Genomic DNA, 25368 nt, shown 5'->3' on the forward strand with positions numbered 1-25368 from the left:
CCCTGCCCTCGCAGCTCACTGTCTGCGGAGGAAAGGGGTTGTAAACAACAGATATAAGAGATATGTATGCAGAACAGGAGGACAGGGCTGAGTCAGTCTTGGGGGTCAGGCTGCATTTCCCGGAGGCCACAGACTCAAAAGCCTTGTGTCTGGAAAGCTGGATCTCAGGCTCTGAACTCTGTCCTACTGCCCTCATGCTCTTGGCTTTGGATAACTCAAAATCAACAGGAATTGCTAAACCGCAAAATAAAATTCTGGTTTTCAACACGGCGCAAGAGTTATACGCATGCTGAAATGCAAGTGATTTGTTGTAAATATTCCGATGTTCTTCTCATTTTGGGGTGCTCTATGCATATAATCATCTGTCCACTGCAAATTCAGCACCCGCAGATTGCCAGCCAAAAAAAATGGAAAGGGGGTGTGTAGAGGGTAGCCCTTGGGAGAGTAGCCAAAGGTAATAATGCTTAGACAGCACCTTGAGGAACTGTTTGTCGTCCGGTGTAGCTGGAGCATGAGATGAAACAGCCATACAGTAAGATGAGGCTGAATAAGGGCTTTTGAGCTATCAAAGCAAAGTCCCCCCCGCCCCATGGCAACCAGAGATGTACAACTTCTAATCGGTGTTGAGAAATAGACTTTGACGTTAAACATCAGTTGATGCAAAGAAAGGTACTGGAAGGGAAGAGGCCAAAATTTAATAGGATTTGCCCGGGTGTTAGAACTACAAAAACCTTTACTCATTCTCCATGATTTAATTTAAAATTCAAATTTTCATAGTTTCTAGGAGAAGCATGCATTACTGTCATAATGAGAGAAAAAATTAAAACAAAAACTATTTGAAAAGGCAAAAGTCTGGAACAAAAAATATATTATCTGGAGTATTTTTCTGGGTTTCTTATTAGTGTCTTGAGGACACAGCAGCACCCAGCACAGAACAGAAGGAAAGTCCCCAAACAAGGACGTAGCAAAATAATATCGTGCTGCTGCATCAGGACCCAGGCGGTTATTCTAAACTCAGCTGGATTAAAGGAGATGCCTTTGAACTAGCACGTGGCTGAAGTGGAGACTGTAAATTTAAGATGATATTTAAGGTATCGGAAATGATAGCGGGGAAAAGGTAATTGAAAGACAAGCGGCAGCAGAATTGGAAAATCAATTATACTTCGTAACAGGTTGTAAGAAATTAGTTATCACCACCATTGATAGTGGCCTTTTTAACGTGTGTTCCTTATAGCACAGTGAAATAGAATCATTACGTGGTCATTTAAATGCCTAAAATGTATTGCGAACTTGTAGCTTTCTCATTTTTACTATAAGAAACATATTACAGTAGTTGTTTCTTTTAAGTTCTGCAACTTGGGAAGATTTTATTTTCTTCGTTCTAATTGTTTTCCTATTTTTCAAATACTCTATTTCAAACAACATATATTTTTTTGTGATGGAAAAAAATCTTTAAATTCCTTAAGTAACATCTTACGGAAAAACCTGAATGAACTTTTTGGCCAACCCAGTAAAAGTAATGTAAATCATCTGTAGTCTTATGCCCTGATACAGCTAATTTCATTTTTATATATTCACTTCTAGCTGGTTTTCTACTTCTAGCTGCTTTTCTTTTTATATATCATGGTACATAGTTCTAATCAACGTATTTGGTTTCATATTTTAATTTTACTGAACACTTAAAAATACTTTCATACTACCATGTACTCTTCAAAATTATCATTTTCGTAGCTGTGTAGTACATCAGCATGGTGAAATACTATCATTTACAGTTTCCTACTTTGGGACATTGAAATTTATATAGCTATCTCTCTATAATAGGCACTGATGCAATAAAAATTATTATTTTTGAAATTATTTTCCAAAGATAACTTTTCTGGTATAAAATTATAAGATTGTTGATTTTAAATTTTTTTAAACTTTTTCTTGCCGTAAAACTTTGTTCTGATTTACATGGTCACTAGCAATGTCAAAGTGTACCAGAGTCACCTCAATTTTGTTAGTATTAGTTATTATTCTTTTGCTACTAAATAGGTATAAGTCCATACTTTCAAATTATTTTAATTTTTTTTTTTTATTTCTAGTTAGGTTGAAAAGTTTTCTATCATTTTTTGCTACTGGTGGTCTTTCCTGACTGACTTATTTGTATAATACATTAATATTTTGGATTGTGATACATTCAAATAAGCTTCTTATACATTATAAATATTAAGCTTTTTTATACCTTTCAGTTTTTTCCTAATCAGGACTTTCCTTTGCATTATAATTTGGTCATTTCAGGTGGTAACACCTTCTGTCTTCATGACCAAGGCGGTCAGCTGTCTCCTTTATAATTCCTCTTAGTGACCAAACATCAGGCCCTTACCGTTTCCTCCACAGACAAACGAATGTTTTCTGCTAGGTTTTGACAGTTTGACTTTATTTTTGTCTCTGAACATGTGAGTCTCTTGTGTGTAAGAACAGTAGTGACTCCGTTGAAAGAGAACAGGGTCACGGGCTGCAGAGCGGGTCTCAGGTGACTGAGGGGTGGAAAACAGTGGCTGGAATTCAGAAAGCCGAGGCCTCCTGGCTGAACAATAAGATGATGAAACCTGCTCCCAGGTCACCAGCTCGTAAGGGATTTCTTTTTCTGTTTTTTATGATGTGATTATTTCCTGTTGTCTTGGGAAGCACCTATATTGCCTCAAACTGTGCAAAATACACTGGTGATGCGAGGGGAAACATGGGGATGCGCCCAAGTCCGACAGCAGACTAGTCGCACACACACGTGCCCCGGCTCCGGCTGGGGGAAACCAGGGGCACCGTTTTCCGCTTCCAGTCAGTGGTCCTTCGTGGCTTTTGTAAACACTCTGAGGCCTGGGTTCCAGCCCATCCTGAGTACTGAGATGTGCTTCTAACATTCAGCCAAGGTTGAAAACCACTGTAATCATTTCGTCAAGAAATCTAATCTGTAAGAGCAGGTGACAAAGAGAAAGAACCAGAAGCTACCTGTCCTTTTTCTCATAAACACCTGCATCTTGATGGCAAAATTTAGAGTGGGAACAGGAAGACGGTCTTTGGACGTAGCAGAAGTTTCCAGAATCTTCTCTTTACCTCCTCTCTATCATGTAAGGTCCAAGTGGCTCTTTCCAAAAACTATGGAATAGAGTTTCCAAAACCTGGGGGAACAAAGTATTTGAAAGCAAATCTTGAGCACAGCTAATTACTAGGAGCCAGAGCGGCCTGGGGGAGACAGAGGGCTGTATTTCCAGCTTCCTTTCTTCCCAGCACAGACGGGGCGTGCACAGGGCAGGCCCACCAGACACAGAGGCTCGCCCACGCGGAGCACGGCTTGGGGAGAACCCCACGCCGCTGGCACGTGGCCCTGCAGGACTGGGGTTTTGCAGATTGGTGCTCACGTGAGCTCCTGTTCCCATGACCCACATTCTCCAAATGCCAGGGCAGAGGGCCAGCGGTGTGTTCGGAGAGCGGAGAGCACAGAGCCAGCCGTGGCTGGGAGCTCAGCCCCGCCCAGGTGCCTCAGAGGTCACGCAGGGTTTTAAGCCTCTAGGAATCCTGAGAAGAACATTTAATTGTCATTAACCTCACTGGAAAGAATATGGACATCTCAAGATACTTACGAAACAGAAAGATGGCATTTACCCCATTTTTGTGGCTTTGGAATAAGGGGGAAAATTCTCTAACTCAGCCCTTGCTTCAACACATGGCAGCAAAGATGTATTTCCTATTAGTTTGCCCTGACCAAACTTACAAAAAGAAAAAACTGTTTTTAAAGACTGAGAGCTTGATTTATGCCTTGAATAATCAAGTTATAAGTGGTATAATGAAATTCCCTAATAAAATGGCTTTGGATACAATGTCTCCCATCCTCTGCCCAGCCTAATCCTAACCAGCAGAGACAGAAGGTCTTACTGGGGTGCAGGACGGGGGCAGGGAGAAAACTGTCTTGTCACCGTTTGGGATGTTCCCCGTTCCACTTTACAGTCAATGCGAACATTATAGTTTCACTCTCTTTACTTTTGTGCTTATTGTGACAGCACCTACCTGGGGAAAAAGTTTTCCGCTAACCTCACAACAACAAAAGGACCCTGACTTTTATGCTGTTTAATTATCATGCTTACCTTCTCGGAGCCTCAATTTCAGCGTCTAAAAACCAGGCATAACATCACCAACCTGTACAGTTGCTGTAAATAAGAAAACTAATACGTGCAGAAGCTTTGTCTAAGCGCCTGGCATACATTTCAGCGAGTGGTTGCTATTAGGATTGTTATTGTGAAGTGGTGGTTCTGGAGAACCCACCTAGGAGGCTTGGGGGCCAGAAGGCCAGAGGGTCCATGACAGAGAGCTGTGAAGACCCATCTGTATCTCTTCCCCTCACCACCCCTGCTCCCAGCACACCATAAACCGAGTAAACACACAGTGAATCGTTGAATCGAGCGATGCACCAACTGCATCCCGGATGTGAGCACTGCTCCAGTGAATGGGCCTCCTACAGCGTTTCGGGACCTGTAACCCAACCAGGACAGCCCATGGCAAAGCCTCCTCCTTTTATGACGTAGTAGATGATCACTAATCAGGGCAGGAGACAAAAAGCAGCTTTAGTCCCTTCGTTACGTCAACATTTAAAGAGGCTCAAATAGGGGAGTTCCCAGGTGGCCTAGTGGTTAGAATTCCGGCAGGGAACTGAGATCCCGCAAGCTGTGCAGCCAAAATAAAAAATAAAAATAATAAGTAAAGAGGTTCAAGTAGTATTTGGAGGCTACATAAGTCTTTTCTCCTGAGTACACTTTTGTTACTTTATTACCAGGATCATACATGTTCATTGCAGAGATTTTAGAAAATATAGCCAAGCAGAAAAAAAAATCATTCTTAATCCCAGATATAGATTGTTTCTTTAATAATATATTGTGACAGTTTTCCAGTCATTAGTCATCATGTTTAACAGATTCTCAATATTCCATTAAATAAACCTACCAATACTTATTTAACCTATTCCTTGTTACAGGAATTTCAACCTGCTTTCAGTATTCTGTTACTGAAAACCAAGCTGCAGTGATGTGCTTATTCCTTATTAATTTTATAAATTCTTAGTAATTTGGGGTTTATTGTAACCCTGCCTTTTTGTCAAACTTTGCAGTTAAGCCGAAAGTTATTTTGCTCGGTTTACGGGAAACTGATTTTCTTATCCAGTCTGAGAATCTGCCCTCGGCCTTGGCAGTGCTGTCGTCAGCAAGCTCTGTCCTGGGCTGCCCACGTCCAGTAACCGGCGGGGAGTCCGTGTGCTTGGATCCAAACGTTTAGCACACTTGTTCAGGGCGTGGGACGACCGGGGTCAGTGCCATGGGCTTCAAGCTCTGTATATACAGGCCAGTTCACTAAATGTCCAAAAACTGCTTTCCTAACTCCGAACAGCTGTTATTTAAACTCTGGCTGTTAGTTTCAAAAGAACTGGGCAAAAGAGCATGAGTGGATCGACACAAATCCATCACCTCTACCGGGAAGAAAGTGTGTCAGCAGCCCCATTTCCCCGTGGAAAACAGCTCAGAAAGGCAGTCGTGTCAAACCACATGAGATCGGTTAGGTCGTAGGAAAAGGAGAAAGAATAATGCTGGGAAAAACAATTGGCCGACCTTATACGTGTCAATTTATAAGCCGAGTCTGTGAGTTCCCCGCCATCCCTACGTGAGACCAATTCGGTAACAAGTTTTAAATTGCCGCTGTGCTGCTACCTCACTGGCCCTTTTCTCTTGCAGCTGACACGGCGCTTGGCACCGACGACGTGTATGATGACAAAGGATGCCAGTGTGACGTGTCCGTGGAGGACCTCACCCCACCACTGAAAACTGTCATTCGGGCGATCAGGTTGGTGAAAACCTCTGACAAAATGATTCTGAAACCTCCCCCTGATTATCTGAATCACTGTGTTGCTAAATTCTCTTTCCTGCAGGTAAATCTCCCGCCATAATTCCTTTCTCTTTTCCTATTCATCCCCATGCCTATTAAATTTTGAAATATTTTTTTTTAATACAAAACTTGACTGTGTTCAACACGAGATGGGTTATACAAGGTGGGTGGGATTTGAAAAGCCAGACCTTACCGGACAGATTACATGAGAATTGGCTTGTTGTGTGAACTTGTTGCTTTAAGGACATTTGCGTATAGATACAACTGGATTTTTTAAATTATTTGTACGCCTTGGTGCTTCAATCCATGTTCTGTATTTCGTGTCGAAGAAGAGTCCGTCTTTGCTATTTCAAAGCAGGCTGACTTCTGAACGTGGGAAGCCTGGGGGTTGCTCCTGTCCCGCTGAGATAGAATTGTAAAGTCTGACTGTAACACACTTCCTCTGCTGATGGCAGAAAACTGAGAGGGTCCCAGGCCACGTGTATTTGTACTTCCAGGATCCACTCCCCCAGACAATCCAGGATCTGGACTCAATGAACTGCTGCTGTTCAGCCTGCCCCGTGTCATCCCTTTGGGAGAACGTGTATCTGTCAGGCAATGCAGAGTGACTGTCTGCAAAGAAATGCCTCTGCTCTTTTTGGCTTTTCCTGCCTCTTACCAGAAAGCCTGAGGAAAGCTGAAACTATCCAACCCAGTTTAGCCACCCAGATACGCAGTCTAAGCTCGGACATCGATATGATGGATTCTGTACTTTGGTCTGAGCATCCTGTTAGATATTGCTGTACTCTGTGGTCGGGGGTCACTGGGAGAGTAGAGGTGAGTTATTAAAGATTTTGGTAAATGTTTATGGGGGCAAAGAAAATCATGGTATGATGAAACTGTGTGCCCAGAAGGTACTTAAACATTATCTGTAGCAGCCACCTAAACAGAAGTGAAGTCAAGCCTAGTTACTTCCCTCTAGAACCTGCGAGCAACAACCCTGTGGATGGGGGACCGTCCCGTCCCGTCCTGTGTGTCCTGGGCCTCTTGTCTCATCATGACTGTTTTACTGACACTCCATGTCTTTCTCAAAGTCTCCCAGTTTGGACAATGATATGATCGCCCTGCCCCGGGGGATCCCAGAAGCCTTGGGTAATATTTAATCCCAGAAAACCCAAGGATACGTAGTAAAATGAGGTCTACAGCCTTCAGTTGTAGATGGGATGGAAAGGATCTGTCCTGCACTGTCCAACACTGTAGCCACTGGTCACACCAGGCGATTCAAATTTGAATTAATTAAAATGGAATAAAATGTAAAGTTCAGTTCATCAATGGTATGGCCACATTTAAAGTGCTCAGGGGCCACGCATAGCCAGTGACTTCTGTGTTGGGCAGAGAAGACATAGTACGTTTCCATCATGGCGGGAAGCTCTATGGGGCACTGCTGGCCCCGAAGTGACCTCGACATTCTTTCCATCCATTCCTTACAGCCAGCGGAGACCCCTGGTCTAATTTGCAGCAAGTACAGTAAAATCTTATCTAAGGGACCAGATTAAGTTTCCTAAAAGTCATACTTAACCCAATTTGTGTCATCTCCCGAGACCTTCTGAAGCTTTCTGCTTTTGCCTCACAACCTGCACAAAGAATCCTGAGCTGCAAAAAAGAAAATGAAATAAGATTTATTCTGCCAGCTCAGCACTTGAGCAGCAGCTTGCGATTTACTTTGTTATTATCCCTTCCTCTGGAAACTTGACTGATTTTTGTAAAGTCCTTTGCAGAATTCCCTCGCTCTTCAGAATTCTTTCTTGGTTCTTATTTTTAACAGGAACTTTATTATTTACACATCTCTCCTTTTTGTGGATTTTGGAAGCTTTCTGCTTGCTACTTCATAACTCTTCATGGGGTGCTTTTCTTCCCTGTATCCTGATTCTGCTTGGTGCGTTTTTTTTTTTTAATCACTTCTAAGTTCCATTTAAAATTGTTGGATTCTATAAAAACATAATAGCTACAGTCAGTAGTTAATAACTTAATTGGAAATCTTTGACTCATGATAGAACTTAATTTCTAAAAATTAAAGGACCAACCACCGCAATTAGCACTTCTGAAAAGGATTTGCAGGTATAAGTCCCTAAATCATATGCAAAAGTGTCCTTTTCATGAGTTTAATTACATAACAAACTGAACATCAGTTGACTAGAGTGCTTTTGCTAGAACATGCCGAGTGCTCACAGCACACCTTAAACAGGATTTTCTGTGTATGTCACTGATGGCAAGTGTGAACCATCTATTACTCAACACTAAAATGGCGACTTTGTTTTTGGCGTTTTCCTTGTTCTCTTTTGGTTGTTTGATTATTTAATATGACTACCTGAACATGTCTTTTGTCTTCCAGTAGCGCTTGCAATAATAATAGTTTTCTCCTAAGAGACAAATTAAAATTAAAATGTGTAACAGAAAATATGTATGAGATGACAGCATGGAAAATAATATGATTACATTCACAAGAGCAAAGTAGGAATTCTTATTTTGAGTTATTAATATTTATTCAGCATCTGACATTTTCTAGTTATTTTTGAGAATAAATATTCTCGGGCAATGAGATGGTTAAGGTCACTCTCTGAATTCATCTGGATTCTATTACCCAAATTCACCGAGAGTTGTTCTTTTAATGAATGACATCACTTTTTATAGTAGTGAACAACAGCTATTCTTAGATATTTCCAAACTATGCCTTAAAAGACAGAATACTTAGTTTTGTATAGTTCCTCCAGGATTACCACAGATTTTTTTCAAAATATTATTTAGTTGGAGTGCGTGAAGTTGTTGGAAATGTGTTTTCAAACTCATCTCTGGGGGTGGAAATGGAACTTATTTTTAACAAGAGTTCTATCTATCTTGTTAATGATTTAATTCAAACAATGTTAAATTTCTTTTCATCCACTCATACAAATTAATTTCTAAATAGAAAGATGAAATTAGCAGGGAAGTAAACAGATTGACAAGCAAACTGATAAACTCTTGAACATTCTACACACCCAACTCCCACTATACAGTTGACCCTTGACCAGTGCAGGAGTTAGGGGCCCCGACCCTCCATGCAGTAGAAAATCTGCAGGTAACTTATGACTCCCCCCCAAACATAACTACCAATAGCCTACCGTTGACCAGAGGCTTCCCGATAACATAAACAGTCAATTAAGACATATTTTGTATGTTATATGTAGTATATACTGTATTCTTACCAAAAATTAAGCTAGAGAAAAGAAGATGTTATTAAGAAAATCACAAGGAAGAGAAAATACATTTACAGTATTGTACTGTGTTTATTGATACATAAGTATGCTTACAAGACGAATCATCTCTCAGTACCTACATCAAAATTGTCTTATACAATACAAAACACTATAGATGTTATATGTGTTACTAACACTAGACATCAAAAACGAAAAGATAACATGAAAAAGGAGTACATGTGTATTTACAGGTATAACGATTCATGCACTGATAACGAAGAAGCAGCAGTAAGATTGCTTCATGGTAGCTTAGCTTGTACACAAATGAATGAATTGTTATTAAAAATTTTATTGCACACAGTATCACAGTTACATCCATAATACAGAATTGAAAGAGTGTTAGATTTTTTTAAAAACCACTTCCCTGTGATGATAGGCTGATACGCAGTTTCTCCCATTATGAGAGAGAGAGAGAGGCATGCTGTACAGTAATGAAATTCTTTGAAAGTAAAGTCATAAAACAGTAAGAAAACTAACACATTATTAATTTCATATTAAATATCACTCATGCTTAGGTAAAGATCAACTAGTATCTACATACATTTTATGCATGACATACCTAACTTTTTCTTAACTTTTTCAGCATCTCTAGCTACACAGTTCGTTTGTCTTTTCAAATTGTCACAAATCTCCAAAAATTTTTCCAATATATTTATTGAAAAGAATGCACATATAAACGGACCCAAGCAGTTCAAACCCGTGTTGTTCCAGGGTCCCCTGTATTATGGTGTATTCACTTGCTCGGGCTGCCATAACAAAATATCACCAACTGGTTTAACCTTAACCACCAAAGGTTTATTTTCTCACAGTTCTGGAGGCTCAGAGTCGAAGATCAAGGTGTTCACAGGGCTGGTTCCTTCTGAGGCCTCTCTCCTCGGCCTGCAGACAACCACCTTCTCACTGTGTCCTCACGTGGTGGTCTTTCCTCTGTATGTGTCTGTGTCCAAATTTCCCTTCTTATAAAGACAGCGGTCAGAGTGGGTTAGGGTCTGTGCTAACATCTCACATTAACTTATTCTCCTCTTTGAAGGCCCTGTCTCCAAAGCCAGTAACATTCTGAGGTCCTGGGGCTTCAACATATGAATTTGGGGGGACACAATTCAGCCCATAACACATGGCAAGACACCAATTTTTCTATCACTGTTCGAAAAATATTTTCCCAGGCACAATATCAAAATTTTCAGATTAAAAATAAGCCCATCAGTTACCCGGATAATCCTTCGCAATATCAGACATCCGGGAATATCTGAAGAGGTTGACTGGCTTGCCTTTCAAGCTTGCACTTGGCGCTGTGGAAACGCTACATAAGTGTGAGTCTTGGGCAAAATTTTCACGCAAAAATTAAGATATGCTCATGTATTTGAAATAATAAATTTTAAAGGTCATAGTCAATACAACTCTACATTTATAAAGGGGTCTTGGAATCATCATTTTTTAAAATACAAAAGAGATGTTTGTATTTGTTTTCCCACCGCACGGCACGGGCTGGATAAATTCTCAGCTGTGCACAGCAGGACAGCACACGAGGGCTGTGTACAGGCCTGGGCGGCTGGGGAAACAGCTTGGTCTGTGGGAACCTTGTGGGCGAAGCTCGCCTGCTTCTCACCGGCATTTTTTCATAGAATCACTACGTCTAGGGTCAGGGCCGCTCCTAACGAGATCCTCAGCAACAGTGGCTCTCCTTAACATAACTGTGTTTTCTGTCAGTCGGCAAGAAATGAATCAGAATACGGTGCAACCTGTTCTCCTTGTGAGGAGAACCGAACCCAGGCGGTGGAGATTACTCAGTGTGTGGAGGAGAGCTGGCCCCGAAGCTGTGGGCTGTATCCCGTTCCTTACATCTCCTGGTAGCCCTGCTGTAATCTCCACACCCCCTGCTGTGTCTCCCTGGCCGCGACCTCTTATCCCCCAGGCGGACCCAGCCTTCCAGGGAATCGGATGAATAAGTGAGGTCTGGGGTGAAAACTCAGAGAATCTTACTTTCTAATGTTCTTTTTTTTTTTTTTATTGAAGTATAGTTGATTTACAATGTTGTGTTAATTTCTGTTGTACAGCACAGTGACTCAGTTATACACATATACATATTCTTTTTCATATTCTTTTCCATTGTGGTTTATCACAGGATACTGAATATAGTTCCCTCTGACCCAGTTATACACATATATATATTCTTTTTCATACTCTTTTCCATTGTGGTTTATCACAGGATACTGAATACAGTTCCCCGTGCTGTACAGTAGGACCTGTTGTTTATCCATTCTGTAGGTAACAGTTGGCACCTGCTAACCCCAGACTCCCAATCCTTCCTTGAAGCTGCAGCCTGACTTTACCAGGCCTCACTGGCTAATTCTTCCTGCCCCCCTGCCCCCCAAAGCTGCTCAGGAAGGTGCTCCAAGAAACCCAACGTGCCGCCGTGCGACCTGGGGCAACTCACATCACCTCTCTGTGCGTTTCCTCACCGTGACGTGGGGACGGGGATGGCGCTGACCTTTGTTGCGGTGAGGATTTCACGGGGTACCGTGTGCCGAGCGCCGAGCGCCGGGCAGCATGGGAACCCAGGGCGCTGGGCCCCCTCCCGCCCATCCTCCGCTCAGGCCAGGCCCTCTCCTCTCTGAGCTCCCCCTGCTGTCGCGGCCCACGTGAAAGGAGCGCGCCTTTTTCGCACCTGGGGGCGCCTGCCTGCCTGCACCCACCGCCTCCCCGAGGAAGCGCCCGCTGTTTCCCCGTGAAGTCTCCTCCCCACCAGGCCCGCGCTGAGGACTCGCCCAGAGCACCGCCGCCGTTAGGAAGGGCAGTTTCGTCACCCAGCACGCGGCAGTGTCCCCACAGCCCCCGTGGGTGACCCGCTGTCGCGCAGCGCCGTCCCACGACGTCCAGTGGGCCTGAGAGGTGGGCGTGACTCGCCTCTGCCGCCCCCATCCACACGGGCCTCGGGACGCCGCCCTCTAAAGACCCTCCCAGGGGGTCGGAGCCTGCGCTGAAATAAGACGTGTCACGTCTCCGTGCGCCGGGCACAGGGGCAAACGATAAGGAGGAAGCGGCCGCCGCTCGGAGCCGGGAGGGGCCGTCGTGCGGGCCCCGCGGGTGTGTCTAGGCGGCCGCAGTGACCAGGAGCCAGGGGGCGGGGAGCGGACGGGCGAGGAGAGGCCAGGCCGAGAGGGGCCGGCGCGGGTCCGGGGAGCCGGAGGGCGCGGGGCTTGCACGTGCGGAAGTCACCCCCCCAGGCTGGCGCTGCGCCCCGCACTCAGGACGGTGACTGACGGCAGCGCGGGAGCAGGCTGGGACGAGGGGACACTCGTCGTCGCAAGCGCCGGATCTGCGGGGGCGGGGGCCACGGGTCCCGGTGAAGGGAAGCGGGGATGACGCCGGGGCTCTTCCGACGGAAACAGTAACAGGGTTTGGACTTTAATGGTTGGCGAGGAGGGAGCGGAGGAATCGAGGGTGAGACAGGCGCCCGGGCGCTGGGGCAGGGGGGCGGGTAGAGACGGCGCACTGTTGCCAGTGTCATTTGAGGGGCCGCCCAGCAGGCAGGTGGAGCCCTGGATCTGAAGCCCAGGAGAGACGGCTGGGACCAGGACAGCCTCGGCGGTCGCCAGCGCAGACGTGGATGGTTTCCAGAAGCGTCCCCTGGAGAGCGTGAAGGAAAGAGAGACGGTGGTCCTGACAGGATCTCCGGCTCAGGAACCCTAAGGAGCTGCGGAAGAGAGAAGGCGCTGATCGAGAGGGACCCGGGGCAGCCAGACAGACGGAACCAGGAGACGGGACGGAGGACGGAGGACGAGCCGGGGGAGCGTTGGGAGCGGAAAGCGGGTCCACTGTGTGAAAGGCTGCTGAGAGGTCAAGAGGAGAAAGGGGACCTGCTCCTTTCCAGGAGGTCCCTGGGAAGCGGCACCGAGGAAGCCACCGGGACGTTGGAGAAAAACTCAGTAGAGGCAAAAAAAAGGTTGAAGCCAGATGGGAAAAGCCATTTTTTCAAATCACCTGTGAGAATCTTTCACGCTAGTAGGAACAGAGGTGAGGTGTCCAGAATTTCTTTATAACCAGCAAAGACTCATCATCGGCTCTTCTGACATCGCTCGGGTCTGATCAGCCAAGCGGGGACCCACCGATGACCAGTCGGTTTCTGAGGGTGCGCGCAGCGGGCCTTGCTGTCAGCCGGCGCGAGTGCTGAGGTTCTCGGGTTTTCTCGCCCTGGGCTCCGCCTACTCCAGGAGGCGTGCACGTTCTCCTCTAAAATGTATTTTCAGCTCTGCATCCTTCTCAAACCTCACTTCAAGCTTCAGGCAAGAACACCCCGCAAATAGAGAAGAAGAGGCACATGTTTGCCACTGTGGGTTTTTGTTAAATCCGCAAGCTGTTTAATCACCAGTCCCTGACTTTGCTGATGGCGTCTCTGCTGTTTTAGCAGAGATGGTGAGTCTTGGTTTGCAAGTCGCTATGAAGTCATTCTTGACAGCCAAGTCTGTGACACATGACAGTACAGAACGCTGCTGGGGAACGTCTTATGGATCATTTATGAGATTTTCTTAATCAGCTAATATACTCCCTGGAATAGTCTTTTTTTATATATAAATTTATTTATTTAGTTTTGGCTGCATCGGGTCTTCGTTCCTGCACACAGGCTTTCTCTAGTTGTGGCAAGCGGGGGCTACTCTTCATTGCAGCGCGCGGGCCTCTCATTGCGGTGGCTGCTCTTGTTGCGGAACATGGGCTCTAGGCACGCGGGCTCAGTAGTTGTGGCACGCGGGCTCAGTAGTTGTGGCTCCCAGGCTTAGTTGTTCTGCAGCACGTGGGATCTTCCAAGACCAGGGATTGAACCCGTGTCCCCCTGCATTGGTAGGCGGATTCCCAACCACTGCGCCACCAGGGAAGCCCTGGAATATTCTTTTTGTTTGTTTCTGTTTTGAAGATAATTGCTTGTGACCGCATTTTGCCCTGAGGCTTCATTAAACCAGTGTGTTCACTGAAAACGCACTTACTTTGCAGCATCTAATTTTTAACCTTTTATTTGGGTATAATTTAAACTGAATCTCCTATTCATTGCTGAGACGAAAACTATTCAAGAGCAATCAGTATGTATGGGCACTTTGTTTATTTACTTGTTTGTTTCACACTTTAAAATTTGTACAGGATTTTATACTCCTAGGAAAATAAAATGCCCAAATGTAGTTACCGTATTACTGCTCACAAAAGCCTAGGAAGGAAATTTACCCATTTGTAGACTTGCTTGGATCCGGAAGTTCTTACTTGCATTTTACTACTCTTATCTCTTTGAAAGAAGACCAAACAGAATGAACAGAAGAACTTACTAAATCCTGAATATAAAACAATATTAAGCATTAGAAGAAAAACCCTACTCCCAGTGATGGGAGCAATGTGACGACAGAACTTTCCTGACCCCTAAGTCAGCCACGGAAGGTATCTGCCTGGCCCTTTAGTGAGGACATCTGGTAGATTGTATACAGTGGGGCTAATTTACGTCTCTATCAAGAGCTGAAAGCAAGAAAATGAGACTGGCCAGCGCATCCGGGCAGCCCTGGGGCTCCTTAGTCGCTGGCTAGTAGCCCAGTCTGAGATGACAGGATGGTAAAGGAGTCTCGGTATGCGATTCTATAACTGGTTTCGAAGAGTCTCAAAGTCTGGATACCGTATACACAAATGCAGACCTGCATTACTGAGTCATGATTAGGTATTAACAGGAAAATAACCTTAATGAATCATCCAACTAGTGACCCACACGCCTTCGGTGGTGACCCACATTATCAAGTTCTCAGCCTAGTTGTCTGCCGAATCTGCCCCGTGATCTGCACCACCCCTCGACTGGACTCTGAAAGGCTCGAGAGGGCTGCCTCAGGAGAGAGTCAGCGACCAGAGGCCCTGGGTCACTTGCAGGACAAGCCCCGGGCCCCTCCTTTTCAGGCAGACAGATGCTGTGTCTCTCCTGGGGAGTCAGAATCAGGGGATTGAATTTGCTGAACAGCGAAAGAGGTGGGTATGGAACGCTCATCAGTAGAGGTGACGGGACACGACGCACCGACATGAAGTTGGGCGCATCCACACCAAAAACAGGAGGTCTAGGACATCAGGCGGCCATTTCTGAGCCCTGAGGAATTTGATCATCTCTCCGCAGAGGTGGGGGTGCATGCGGGAGAAGTCTGGGGTACACGCTCCCCTCCTGCTTCTCTGCCTGCCCTCCTGACCGATCCCCGGCCTCCAGCACGGAGCCTGGCACGTCGTAGGCGCTCAGTGAGTGTGTGACCAGTGCCTGATTCGGTCCCTCTTTCCAGCATCACGCAGGGAAGCAACCACCCTGAGCTCATCCAGGGCCCCAGGCTCTGGGCACATGGGCTCTTGAGTCCTGTTAGAGCTCCTGGCGAAGGGACAGTTCCTCCCACCAGGACGCCGCAGAGGGACGGACGGGCACCACGTGGTCCCTAGAGGCTTCTTCAGCTCCTTCCCAGCACAGCCAGGGCCCACACACACGCCGTGGTAGGAGCTCGATGACTATTTACTGAAAGAATGAATGGACCCGTCACCCGGCACTTGCTTCCCCTTCCAAGGCAGTCCTTGAGAAGCTGATGGGACTTGTTAGCTGGCTCTTGCGTGGAACTTCGGGTCTTACTCCGGAAGCAGGGGCAGGAGGTACTGGGTTGTGTGTGACTGGGGGTCTGACACCCAGGCACATGAACGCGCTGCCTCGTGGGCACGATTTGTGTGACTCGGAAGACGACAAAGACCCGCCGTCACTGCTTCGTGTGGAGGCCATTCTAACCCACCCCAGTCCCACCCCAGTCCCACCTCCTGTCGGTCGTTCATAACCTGGGCTGCAGGTTCCAATCACCCGAGGAGGTTTATAAAGCCTCTGGATCAATTAAATGACGTTTCTGGAGGTGGGACCCAGGCGTCGGCGTGTTTTAGGCTCCCTGGCTGATGGCAAGGGACGGCGGGGCTTGGGGACTCTGCTGCCCTTGACGTAAAGCCCATCAAGCTGCCTCCCTGGTTCAGTTGGCTGAGCCCTCCGCCCACACGAGGTCTGGCTGTTGGCCGCCCGTCCATCTGTCTGGTGGTGGCACAGTCACCGCCGCTTCTGTTTTCTCGTCGTTCTTATCTCTGCATATTCGTATGCAGGGTTTTTACCCTGACTCAGAGGCCTGGGACAAGACTTTTGCAAGATTCTGTAACTCATGGCAGCACAACAAATGCACCTACACTTCCTTATAAGTGCACATGTGTTGTGTGTATATATAGCCTATATTCCACCCGGGGTTTAACTTTGCTTTGGTTTATTTCTTCGTGCTCAGAAAATTGCCTGAGCAGATTTCTTCCGTTTCAAGCCAGTTGCCAGTTGAGGTTTGTGGCGAATCTCTGGCCCCCTCTAGTGGTCACAGCGGAGCATGTCTGTTTCGAGCGTAGGTCTCCTCCGGGATTCCTAGCCTCTTAGGTACCCGCAGCATCGGAGGAGACTGGCTTCAGGGTCTTTTGCCCTTTGCTGCTGTATTAGCTCCAGGGGTGCAGTTTGCCCTCATGAGGAAAAGACAGTGAGAGTGCAACCTACTGCCCCGCCTTCTGTCCTCCTCCGAAGGCCCTTCCAACAACACCAGTAAGAACACCGTTCACTATGTGCCAGGCGTGTGAGCAAAAAGAGCCCTTTCATACCAAAGTATCTCTTCTGTGCTGTTATTTTGTGTTAAAATATTAACATTAAGACAAGAGTAAACATTGTGATTAAGAGCTCAGCACTGGAGCCACACTGGCTCAGATCCCACACTTACCAGCTGTTTAACCTCAAGCCAGTTACTTAACCGCTCTTGGCCTCAGTTTCCTTATCTGCAGATTGGGGCTGACAAGGGTCCGCATCTCGCAGACTATACTGCCAAGTGCCGCCTGGCAGTGTTGTCATTTTAATCACTAAATGTACTCTAAAGGTCTGAATTTTACTCCGGAATGATTTGCCCAAACACTCCTTTCTACCAGGCAATACGTAGGTCATATTCAACGTCTTTTATAAGCGTCCATTAAGGTTTCCTGCCTCTTTTTCTGCCTGGCCTCAAGGCACTTCCTTGTGTCTACACCAGAGGTCAGCAAACGACAGGGTGGAACCAAAGCCAACCCTATGCTGTGTTTGTAAATAAAGTTTTACTGGAACACATCTACATTCTCTTGTGTACATACTGCCTGCGGCTGCTCTCATGCCACAGTGCAGACATGGGTGGTTTCAGCAGAGACCATGTGACCTACAGCCTGGCCCTTTACAGAAAGAACTTTCCACCCCTTGTCTAAACTTTGGGTCCCTCTGATTTACATCCAGCTGCGTTAGGAGGGCAGAGATTCGTAACATTCCGGATTGCCTGTGTGAACCAAGCTTCCTCCCAACTCGGGGCTCTCCAACCCCAGCTCTCACCTTTTCCCTTCACCTCATAATCGGAAAGCTTAGTACCTGACATGGAATGGTCTGGGAGAGAAAAAAAAATCGAAGAATTAAAAGGCCTTTCAAATTCATAGTCTAATAGCCACTTTGGACATTTTCCTCAGTTGTCATCACTTTCATGTCTTTCCTGAAATCTAGAATTATTGAACTCTGGGCTTCACTTCTTCCTGCAAATAAGCAGAAAACGTCCTACTCACTCCACTTCGCAGAAGCTAAGTGCATCATGGGTAGCTGGTAGCTGGGAAACGTACACAGTAAAGCAAACCAATGACCAATGAGACCAATGTGTGTATCCTACGACTGGGGTAAAGTAAGCAGAGGACCCCTAGAATTTGCGACAAAAGGGGAAACATTACAATTATTAGGGTGGGGAACCCACATTGACCCAGGCCTGATTCTTGGGAGGGGCCTTGGAGAGAAGGAAGGGAGCCAGTTCAAGGGCAGAGGGCACTGGACCCCCTGGGAAGACAGAGCTGGCGGTGAGATGAATAGACTCACGTGGCCTCGGGTTTACTTGTGTGAGGGTCAGAGGGCACACAGAGGAGGCAGGAGGAGGTCAGTAGACAGCTGGACATTCCCCTGAACCTTTACAAGTGTGCCTGCCCAAGAGGCGCCCTGTGGTGCGAGCTTAGTGGGGTGTCAGCAACACCGGCCTCGTACTAGCTGTGTGACCTGGGACAGGTTACCCGACCTCCAGAGCCTTCGCTAGACCCAGATATCAAAGGTGGAAAACTCTTAGGGCTTCCACATTGACATAATGGAGGTAAAGGGCTCAGGGCAGGGCCAGCCGTTCAGCAAGGGCACAGCGATGGGAGACCCACCCCACGTGAGGCGGCGGGGCAGGGGGTGGGAGGGCGAGGCCTTCACATCCCACCGTCCAGCTCCGTGTCCAGGAGACGCGCACTGAGCGCTCGGGTCAAGCTGGTTGTGGGCAGAGACGGAAGCCACTCTAGACATCCAGCGGGGCCAGGGAAGTGAGGGGGCTCAGCTTAGCCTCCCAGATTTTCCGCTCTCTGCCTTCTGATTTCAACCAAGAAAACCGAGGGCAGTCCCCGGAAAGGCGAGGGGATTGGGTGGAGGGAGGGAAGCGGAGGTGACTGGATGGTGTAAACATCTCGAATCGCCCGGCCCTGATGACCGGGGTCTTGGCTCAGAAGGGTCGTCATACAGTGGCCAAGACGGGCAGGGAGCACGCCTCCCATCCTCGCCCTCCGGGAGCAAGCCTGGCACGCAGGAGCTGTGGAAGCATCTGCAGCAGTCTCTCAGGACCAGAAAACTAAGGTCATACTCTGTTCAGACTTAAACCACACGTGTTCATCCCTGTTTTCTGGATGGTCCTATGATATATAAAACTCATTCAGCCAACTGAATTACTCTCCCACCAGGCTCTCCCCTCCTCACCCTGGACAGTTTCGTTTTGCTATTAGCACTCCCTCTACATTTGGTACTTACTGGGTTACGGTGTCATTTATTCCTTGACTTTCATTGTTTTTTCCTTTCTCCTTACTTCCTCATAATGATATCTTATAATTTGTGATTTCGTTGTTCTGTGAAATCCTAATTATGTTAGTAATTTGAGGGAAAAGAATATTATATTTTCATGGTTTTCAGAAGCATTTCTATTTAAAGGATTGTTTTCTGAATCAGGCAGGGTCCTAATTAGTAACGAATACACAAATTTGTTTCACTTTAGAAAGTTTTTGGTATTCACGAAAGAGAGTCAGAGTCTTATGGCCTCCCTGAAATGCGCCGTGAAGAACTCAGATCTGTTCCGTTCAGAAGGTGTCAGGAGTCTGCCTTGGCATAGAACAGCATAAACAGCTTTGGGCAGCCAGAGGGGAGCTGGCCCTCATCCGGTTCTTCAGCGAGCGCGTGCTGACTCGCTGATCCTTGCCAGCGATCTTATGAGCTGCTGGGATGGAAAACACAGCTTCTGACCTCAGTGAATCTCCTCGAGAGGTCCGTGCTTGAGCTGAACCTGGAACAGTTAGCATTTCGGGTAGCGTGCCAGGACAGACCTCTGAGAAATGAGCACTTTGATGATGAGAGAATCGGGAAGGGCTGGCGTGGGGCTGCAGGCAGAAGAGCGGGTGGAGATGGATGAGCGTCTGGGGAGAAGAGGGGCGCTGTCTCCGCCCGTCACCCCCTTCCCTAGCCAGGTGGAGCCTCCAGACAGACAGAGACAGCCCTGCAGTCAAGGACCTCCTACAGCCTGGTGGAGGCCATATGTAAGCAAGTAATCACAGTGTGGCGTGTTAGTTACTAGAACGAAGGTTAATAGACAAGTGACTAACTGCTTGGAAAGAATCACAGAAATTTCCATTAAGAAAGCGACGTTAGGGCTTCCCTGGTGGCGCAGTGGTTGAGAGTCTGCCTGCCAATGCAGGGGACACGGGTTCGAGCCCTGGTCTGGGAGGATTCCACATGCCGCGGAGCAACTGGGCCCGTGCGCCACAACTACTGAGCCTGCGCGTCTGGAGCCTGTGCTCCGCAACAGGAGAGGCTGCGAGAGTGAGAGGCCCACGCACCGCGATGAAGAGTGGCCCCCCACTTGCCGCAACTAGAGAAAGCCCTCGCACAGAAACGAAGACCCAACACAGCCATAAATAAATAAATTTAAAAAAAAAAATGTTCAGCTTTTAAAAAAAAAAAAAAAAAAAAAAAGCGACGTTAGAACTGAGTCTTAAGCGTCCTGTAGGATTTCAGGAAGAGGAAAGTCCTCGAGTTCCAAGGAGGAAGTGGACGAGGATGAGGTGAGAGAGGTGGGCAGAGGCCAGACCATCCACGGCCTGGTAGGATGTGCTAGGGAACGTGACGCTCTCCCGGTAGGCCAGGGAAGACCAGTGTGGTCGAGAAAGGGGGTAAGAACATTACGGACAAATGATTCAGGGATGATTAGGAGACAATCAGTTTGAAGTTAACAATACAATTCCAGGATCGAGTTTGGGGCTTTATAACCAGTAAAACAATTTGGGTTTGTTGCAGTCAGCTATCGCTTAGGATAGGTAATTTTCCACTTAAACGCTACATTTGTTCCTAATCTTCCCACTCTCCTCCAAGGAACAATAAATTTTGGTTCATAGAGCCTAGTTGACTGACCTGCAGCCTGGGACCCATGAGCGTGATAATAAGAGTCTATGAACCAATTAATAGTTGAATAAACACCAACAAGTTTAACATTTACCTGCAGTAAGGCTGCACAGATTCATTAAAATGCTGTGCTTCTTTGCATTCCCCAGGAATTATATCAAGTTACTGCAGTAACTGGTTATCTTAAGCAGTTTAGCTATTCATGACATCATGAAATTTATTGATGAAATATTGTTTTAAAACACAGAGTCCATGCTGGGGGAGACACTGTAATTAAAAAGACCTCTGGTGGGCAAAGGAGGGACTTCCCTGGCGGTCCAGTGGTTAAGACTCCATGCTTCCACTTCAGGGGACATGGGTTCGATCCCTGGTCGGGGAACTAAGATCCCACGTGCCACTCGGTGCGGCCAAATAAATAAGTAAATAAATAAAACCTCTGGCTCTGAAGAGTTTAGATATCCAGCTTAGTTGATCAGTGTGTTACATTTGAAAAAAAACAAAAAACCAAAAAAAAACCCTTGGGTAGCTAATTGAGCAGTATTCTGCAGAAATAATTTATGAAACTTTTCATAAATTTCTATACAAATGTACATTTCCCTAGAGAGAATGAGAGTTTTGTAGCACATCTGCATCTCCAAAATGCATATAGTTACATAAAAGACCATTTTAACAACTTTTATATTTTTATAGGGATGCATTCACTTGGTGTTGATCTTGGACTTCTTGGGGTTACATGGAAAAGGTAGAATTGCATTTTGACTTTGATTTTAATTCAGGGTTTCAATGGGCATTAAAAAGGTGCAAGACTTAAGTATTAATGTTTAGTCTCTTTTTTAGTCTGTTTTTCTACATTCAAGCTGTGCCTCACTGCAGGAGCTTAAAATAATTTGATGTGTGACTTTTTTCCCCCAGAGTTTCCTCTATATACTAGTGAGCCATTTGGGTGACTTGTTTTAGTGAAGTTATGAAGATTCATATGTAATATGTTGCTCTTACAGAATTATGAAGTTTCACGTTGCAAAACGGAAGTTTAAGGAAACATTACGCCCGTATGACGTAAAAGACGTCATCGAACAGTATTCTGCGGGTCACCTGGACATGCTGTGCAGAATTAAAAGCCTGCAAACACGGTGAGCAACGCGGGGGTTACTTGTTCTACAAGAACAGGCACAGAAACTGTCTGGGAGGAACCTCTCCCTAGTAGAGAAAACTCTTGAATTCCATGTTTCTAACTCTTTTTTTTAGTGAACAGCTGGACTTTTGCATTGAAACGTAGATTTTATTTAAATGTAAATCAGTCGTTAAAAGCCTCAGCGTATCGACAGTGTCTCACCTGTGAAAATGGGGTATTGGCAGTGGCCGCCTAGGGTCATGGTGAGGATTGAATGAGTTAATGCACGGTCACCAAGTGCTCGGGGAATGTTAATGGTTGGTGCTGCTGTCGTTTCCATTATCGCCTGAATCCTAACCATCCTTCAGAAAAAAGCTAGTCTTTCTCCTTCGTTAAACTTGACCCACCATCCAGCCCACAAAGACAGACCTGTCCCTCCTCTGTCCCCCTAAAGAGAGTAGAGAGTCCACTGCAGAGAGTAAAAGCGCTCCTCACCTTGGAATACTGTGCCGGAGAGTCAAACTGAGAAACGCAGGGTTGGCTCTTATACTGCTTCCCTGTGGGAAGTTTGTTCCCCTGGCCCTGGACCAAGTCTGGGCCCTTCCCTTCATGCCTGTCCTGCACAGGGCTAGATACACACCGTCTTTCCAGGGAGCATCTTCTCTAGTGGTTGAAAGAAATGAGTTCAGTATGTTATTCCAAACATGTGTTTGATTGTGTCATCTTGAAGCCAAAATATTTAAGTCAGTTTCATTTTTTTTAACAGTCTTGCTTCACTATCAGGCCCAAACTACCAGCATCCGATTGAACAGTTCTTAGAACACAAGGACTGAGTCTTCAATGTTTGTCTCTGCCCAGAGCACACTTAGCCCAGGGTGACGCATATACTAGGCGCTTAGTAAAACACCTGCTGATTTCTATAACATTAGTTACAGCAATCACAGTTGTTTCGTCCATTCCTTCAGCAGGTAAGTATTGAACCTGCAATGTGTGCCAGGTACCCTGGGCACCCGGAGATGAACAAATGACCCAGTCCTTGTAGAGCTGCAGTTGAATAGATTAGCTGTCATGACTGCTTGTACTCTTGTGCACACAAAGTAAACTGGAAAGTTGAGTCAATATTCCTTATAATTCAGTCCTAAAACACACAAAAAGGAAGAAAGTACGTCCAATTTAGGCTGACTAGGTCTCCTTGGAAATTGTTTTAAATCACCTGTGACCCTGTTACAATCTCTGCCCAGGTAGCCAAGGTTTTCCAAGTCCTTTCATAGAACTACCTAAGGCGCCCAACGTTTTTGTTTGCTTGTTTGTTTATTACAAATGTAATTGGTTTTCTTTTATTTTTCTTCATAGTGATGGGGTCACTAGTTAAAATACACTGTAAAATCTGCAATTTAAATTTCATTTCATGCTGCATGGTAGAAATAGTTTACATAAATAGCGTCCATTAATCATTTAAAACAAAGGTTAAATGTAAATTAGGATCCTGTTATTTATTCCTATGATTATTTATGGTTTTCTGGTAAAGTTTTATTTTTCTGAGGGTGAAGGAATTAATGTTTTTGAAAGTAAACTATCTTTAAACTAAATTGATAATTTCCAGAAATCAATTGACCTGGAGAGAATGCCATAACATTACAAACAGCATTTTTTCATTTAACATATGTTTGTTCAATTGGTTTTTTTGTTTGTTTGTTTTTATTGAAGTATAGTTGATTTACAATGTTGTGTTAGTTTCAGGTGTACAGCAAAGTGATTCAGTAATACATGCATTTATATCTATTTTTTTTCAGATTCTTTCCCCTTATAGGTTATCACAAAATATTGAGTATAGTGCCCTCCCAATGTTTCTATAAAGTTCAACTGCTGCAGAATTCGCAGAACTAATCTGGAGTTTCTTGCTTATGTGATGTGTGTATACTGTCCAACTAGAAATCCTGAGATGGAGACTATAGCTTTCTTATCTGCTTATCTTCCATATGTCAGATGTATGATAAATGTTCATTGAAAAATCTGTTCTGTTATTAACATGAAATAGTCATAATTATAATTATGATTTTGTCATTTTTAAGTGGTTGAATTCAAGAAACACCTGGTCAGGGGTGGAAACAGACAAATTACTTGGTAGTTTAGGGCATTTTTGCCTCCAGAAGATCAGCCATAAGTGATTCCATCATGGACTAGAATAATGAGAAAATTAACCTCGTGTAATTTTCATGTGAAGAAAATAAGCACATCAACTGGAAGAAGTTCATTTTTATTTCCTCTTATGTAAATAGAGATAATTGTATTTTTCTTTTCAAAACCCTTCCTTCCAGCCTAGGACAGTGTCCACCTTCAGCACTCATAATCAGATCTCTTTCTCTGCTAGTGTGGATCAAATTCTTGGAAAAGGGCAAATCCCATCAGATAAGAAGAGCAGAGAGAAAATAACCGCAGAACATGAGACCACAGATGACCTCAGCATGCTCGGCCGAGTGGTCAAGGTTGAAAAACAGGTAACAGGTTTAGCTCAACTAAACTGCTTAACTTTTCAGCCAGATTTTTTTCCAGTTTTACTGAGATATAATTGATGCATATCCCTGTGTAAGTTTAAGGCATACAGCATAATGGCCTGACCTACAAATACTGTGAATGATGACCACAGTAAGCTTAGTTAGCCCCCATCATCTCATAGAGACACAATAAAAAGGAAAGCACAAAAAGAGAAAAACTTGTTTTCCTTGTGCTGAGAACCCTTAGGATCTACTCTGTTAACACCTTCCTGGGTACCACACAGCAGTATTAACTACAGTCATCCCCTTGTGCATCACACCCCCGGCACTTGTTTATCTATAACTAGAAATCGGTACCTTCCGGCCACCTGCCTCCTCTCCCCTCCCTCCACCCGCTGCCTCTGGTCACCATGAATCTGATCCTTTTTCTATGTGTTTGGGAAGGGGGTTGTTTTTTGTCGTAAATTCCACATAAGTGAGATCATACAGTATTCGTGTTCCTCTGCCTGACCTATTTGACTTAGCATTATGCCCTCAAGGTCCAACCCTGTTGTTGCAAATGGCAGGATTTCCTCGTTTTTTATGGCTGAGTAATATTCCATTGTGTATATATATATATATACACACACCACAACTTATTTATCCATTGGTCTGCAATGGACACTTGTCTCTGAGTCTTGGCTATGAACATGGGGGTGCAGACATCTTTTTGAGTTAATTTTTGTTTCCTTTGGATATAGTCCCAACAGTGGAATTGCTGGATCATGTGGTAGTTCTATTTTTAATTTCCTGGGGAACCTCCATACTGCTCTCCACAGTGGCTGCACCAGTTGACATTCCCACCAACAGTGCAGGAGGGCTCCCTTTTCTCCACATCCACATCAGCATGTGTTATCTCTTATCTTTTTGATGACGGCCATTCTAACAGGAGTGAAGTAGCCAGAATTTTTTTTTAATCAAGATTGATTATAGGCAGTTGGATGCATTTTAGTGAGTAATAGATTTTAAAAGGAATAAAATCAAGAAAGAGCAAATAAATTAAATTTTCTTTATGCATAGACAGTGTTT

General features: G+C 45.3%; 1 protein-coding gene across 4 annotated transcripts in view; it reads left to right on the plus strand.

Moving 5' to 3' along the window:
• Positions 1–25368, plus strand: part of KCNQ5 (potassium voltage-gated channel subfamily Q member 5) — a 567647-nt gene that overhangs the window by 536569 nt on the left and 5710 nt on the right. For all 4 annotated transcript variants that reach the window (XM_082405058.1, XM_082405060.1, XM_082405059.1 and 1 more), the window contains 3 exons: positions 5754–5862; positions 21693–21824; positions 24177–24303. In XM_082405058.1, coding sequence (XP_082261184.1) covers positions 5754–5862; positions 21693–21824; positions 24177–24303 — 368 coding nt within the window. The remainder of the gene's footprint in view (positions 1–5753; positions 5863–21692; positions 21825–24176; positions 24304–25368) is intronic.

Source organism: Balaenoptera borealis, assembly GCF_965194805.1.
Source record: "Balaenoptera borealis genome assembly, chromosome: 9".
Taxonomy (NCBI): Eukaryota; Metazoa; Chordata; class Mammalia; order Artiodactyla; family Balaenopteridae; genus Balaenoptera; species Balaenoptera borealis.